Source organism: Apteryx rowi, unplaced genomic scaffold, assembly GCF_003343035.1.
Source record: "Apteryx rowi isolate R43461 unplaced genomic scaffold, aptRow1 scaffold_48, whole genome shotgun sequence".
NCBI classification, from domain to species: domain Eukaryota; kingdom Metazoa; phylum Chordata; class Aves; order Apterygiformes; family Apterygidae; genus Apteryx; species Apteryx rowi.
Genome location: NW_020450738.1, coordinates 2555345 through 2559910, shown reverse-complemented (window position 1 = coordinate 2559910; position 4566 = coordinate 2555345). Strand labels below are relative to the sequence as shown.

The window sequence follows — 4566 nt, the reverse complement described above, 5'->3', positions numbered from 1 at the left end:
TGCCGCCGCCGGGAGCCGGCCCTTACCTTCTGTCAAACTCGGCGGCCGCCCCGAGGCAGAGGCAGGCGGCTAGCAGCAGCCGCAGGCAGGGCTCCATGGCCGCAGCGGCTGAGGGGCGCCCGGCGGAGCGGAGCGGAGCGGAGCAGAGCAGAGCTGGCGGAGGCGCCGCCGAGCCCCCGCGCCTGCCGCCCGCCCTCCTTCCCTCCGCGCCGGGCGGAGGAGGCGCCGCCGGGGAGCCGCGGCGCCGCCCGCGGCCGGCAGGGGCGCCCGAGGGTGGCCCGCGCCGCCCAGGGCACCTGGCCGCCCGCCGCCGCACCGAGAAGGCTGGGCTTTGCTGTAATAAACTTTCCCGGCTCTGCTCCGTGAGGCAGCGCGGCCAGCCGTCCCTCCCCAGGAACCGAGGCCCACACCTAAAGCCAACCGCGTTAAGATTTGGCCTTCTGTCCCCAGCCCACCCCCTCTCCCCGAATAATGCTTTTCAAGGGAACTACAAGGTGCGCGTTTCTTTCTGGCTCGCACGCGCCACTCAACAGCCCGCACATGTTGCCATGCGTGGTGTAAGGTGTCCCAGATCTTGGCCAGAGGAAAAAAGTGACAAGTTTAAACATTACCCATACACCATGTAACAACCTCCCCGTGCCACTCACCAGCAGTGATTACTACAGCTATATTCTGCATTAAGATACTGAAATAAGGCAATTATTTTTGTTTTGATTTTATGAACTACATCTTTTGGGACTTACTGAGGGGCCCTGTTTTAATAACAACCTCCCACCAGTTTGGTGTCAAAGCTGTTCCAAGATCCCTGCACTTACAGACAAATTGGCCAACAATTTCAATTAGATTACAGCACCAGTTTTGATTTGAGCCTAAATCAAGGCTAAATCTCATCAGCTTTTCTTACAAGGGTCTGGCTATAGCTTGGAACCAGAAAACAAGTATCTTCTGGTTTGGGCTGCAACACAAAGCCAGCGTTTGGATGCCAGTTTCCTGAAATATGATTCCAGGCTTTCATTTTGAGCTGGTGGTTCTGCTTAGAGCATTTTGCACCTTCAAAACACTTCACAAATACTTAAGCAAAGGCAATTTTTTTTGCACAAGGTATCAATTTGTACCAATAAGCTCTATAAAATTGCACCACCACCAGAGCAGTTTTAGGATTTTTGCACAACTTTACTGCAGAAAGCCCCCTCCCAAGGCTGCTTCCCTCCCTTTTGCCATCTTCCCAGGACTATGCTTTCCCTGTGCTAAGCTCTCAGTCCACTAGTCGGACATGGAGAAAAAAATTCTAAAACCTACAAGGTCATGATTCTGCAAGGTGCTTGTTACCTGTGCTCAGGTAACACACAAGCTCTGTCCCTTAGAGGACTGAGCTGGGTAGAAAAATTGCACCAAGGACCTGGTTCCCTTTGTTCGTATTGGGACAAGCTGATGACCAAACACTGAAGACAACTGTCACAGTGGCATTTGGGAAAGACAGCAGAGCATCTGGTTCAGATTAGATCACTGTTGAAATACAGAGCTGATTTCCAGCTCTTGACTGTTGAAATACAGAGCTGATTTCCAGCTCTTGAGTGACTGCAACATTATTTTCACTCAGATATGTGGATGTGGGATCATCCCACAGCCCCTACACAATGGAGTCATTGTCAAGGTGTTATGGCCAAACAGGGAGATACCCCACTGTGATACCTACAGGGATTTCTCTCTGGTAACAGCATCCTGTGGCTGTATCACTACAACTTGTAGATAAGAAAGGTCCACAAATAACACTGCAGGATGGTTGCTAGCCAAATTCCCAAGAGGTGCCAAAAGCAACACTCCAACTTCATTGTGAATAAAGGTCCAGGGCAACCTGACACTTTCCCCTTGATGTCCAAAAGGACACGTCATAAGGTCAATCCCATTCATCCTATAGTGTTACTTAGGTACACAGTCACTTTAAAACATGACTCTCTTAAAGCATGCATACTCCCAAATGAAAGTAAAATTGTTTAATCTCTCCAGACTGCACTCAGAATTTAAGATTTTCTTAGCATACTGTTTGGCACTCTTGTACGTTACATACAGACCACTATGTAACACATACTTGTGTGCTGATGAGACCTGGTATCTAATTAAAACTGTCAGCTCTCGGTTAACTTCCGCTGCCTTTGCAATTTGTTTTGGAATATCAGTGTGAAAAAACAGTTAACCAGTCACTAGAAAATCATATATTGGACCTCCATACCCATCAATGGGACTGAACATCCAGTCACTTACAGAATTAATTTATTTTGGAAATGCTTTATCAATGTCAGTGAAGTTTTTAAAGGAGGTAGTTTCTCATATCCAAGACACTGGAAGGATTACTAAGTAAGTGCAGTAACCAGATCACTAACAAATGAAAGATGTATAAAGCTGTCTTCCCTACCCCACTGTTATGTGGATGTGCACCACAGAAGATGGAGAGGAGATGGAGAAGCTGTTGGAGAAGTATTACTAGAAATGCTTTGGTATCTTGCATTTAGTGAAGCAGTCTGAAAGCCTGGCAAATGTCCAAGTCATACAGTGGGCTGACCTGATACTCATCAAGACATTAGTAATAAAAGCCCAGTAGCAGTCCATCAAGCACTCAAATGGGACTAACACATACCCAACTACCACGCAGATGATGAAGTGGAGCATGGACAAAAGAACTATTGTCTACAAAGCTCTTTCAAAGGTACTAAAGAGACCCTTGGTTGAGTGCAACTTGACAGTCAGGTTTTTAGCTGCAAATTGGCAACAGTGAAGCAGAAACATGGAGGAAGACACAGGATATTTAGAATAGTAATGCTGTACCCTTGTGTATGAAAAGCTTAAAATATGAAGTATGCAGCAACAGCAAATGAGAAGGTAAATTTTGCCATAAATGGTGCTTATTTTACACAAGCATGGTGAACTATCTTCATTCTGCCACACTTCTTTTGCTTTTCTCCATTCCCCCATAAAGATCCTGTGATCTCAAACCACAAGGGACTTGTGTTCCCTGTGCCCAAGAAGCCAAGCTGTCAGACAAGATCCTTATTTCAGATTTTCAAGCCTCATGGTAATCCTGAACTCAAGTTGAGACCCTTCCACAAAAACCAAGACCCTAATCTTACTAAGGTACTCTATATTGAGAGCAGAGGAAAAGTTTGATAAACTTGTTGTAGCTTGTGCCACTAGGAAGTCTGTTAAGTTCTGAATTTGCTAGAATTTCCCAGGGGATGAAGCCCTATGTATGCATTGTATCGCTGCATTCTAGACTGTGAGTGACAAAGACATGCACAACTACACATAAAACTGCATTTTGGTGATGAGAAGGCAGAGAATGGAGAAATGCTCTGAAGAGTGGGGCTTGCTGTTCCTGCTGCTGAGGAGAAGGCAGGGAGGGTAAGGATGGTGATGACAACTGCTGCTTCTGGGATGGGTAGTATGACCGAGAGGCGTTTGGCACAGTATATTATATAAAGCATCATGCAGGAATGCGTTCAATATACCACTCAGGACAGTAGTCGGCATTTTTCCGAAAACATTGCAGCACAGTCTTAAACTCTGTTAAATAATCAATGCTGTGAGCAATATACATAGCTGTTTTTCTACGTAACATCAATTAAGAAACAGAAAAACAAGTTCTAATTAAATGATGCTTACTTATAGTTCTCTCTGATGAAATGCAGATGTTACATGTTTGGGACCCTGTTCTTCTTGAACAGCAATACTTACTTTTACTTCAACTGGGGTAGTAGGACGGTACCCAAACTGGCTGTCTCAGTATTATCAAGATGGGTGCAGTGAAAAACCAACTACAGTCCTAAATACAGGTCTCTAAGACATTCTTTGTGGATGTAACCATTTCTGGAAAAAAAAAAAAAGTCATGAACAGTTTCTGGAATACTCTCTGGCATTAACTGGACATGCAGTACTAAGAAAAAGAGCTGAAAAGATGCAAGTGGTAGATACACATAAAATCACAACAGAACCCATCTTAAATTTATTTTCATTGCTGCAGATAGCTGCAAATTAGACGTAATCACACCAGTAACAGCTATTGCCTGGAGGCAATCTGCCAGGTTAACTTTTCTTTGAGGAAGGCATTAAATTAGCTTCCTCTTGCAAATCTCCCTTTTTTAGTATTAATTTCCTCCTTATTTTCTTAAAGCACATTACAAATATTAATGAGTTAAGCCTCCTATCCAGCTGAATCAGCAATACTTATTGTGACTCCCCAGTTTATACAAGCAGAAATTACAGAAAGAAAGTGATTTTTGCCACAAATCAAATCAATCTGTCATGAAACTGGAAATGGATCTCCTGTTTTCCAATTTAATACTTAACCACAAATCCATCCTCCTTTCTGACTATGTATTTCACCCCCATCAAGACTAAGCAACTTAACCACAAATACCACAGTATCTCCAGTCACTAAAGCACACTATGACATAAGTGTAAAATACATTTCACTTATTTGTAGTTAATGGTGTGCATGATCATATTCTGCACTTGTAGTGCTAATATAACACAAACACTTCTTGCAAAATGGAACAGAAGAAAAGAATCCAA

The 4566-nt window shown here is 44.1% G+C and overlaps 1 protein-coding gene across 5 annotated transcripts in view; it reads right to left on the bottom strand.

Annotated features, from left to right (window-relative positions):
* Nucleotides 1-97, bottom strand: part of NPNT (nephronectin) — a 54087-nt gene extending 53990 nt beyond the window's left edge. For all 5 annotated transcript variants that reach the window (XM_026078347.1, XM_026078346.1, XM_026078350.1 and 2 more), the window contains exon 1: nt 27-97. In XM_026078347.1, the coding sequence (XP_025934132.1) occupies nt 27-97 (71 nt within the window). The remainder of the gene's footprint in view (nt 1-26) is intronic.
* Nucleotides 98-4566: the final 4469 nt, after the last annotated feature.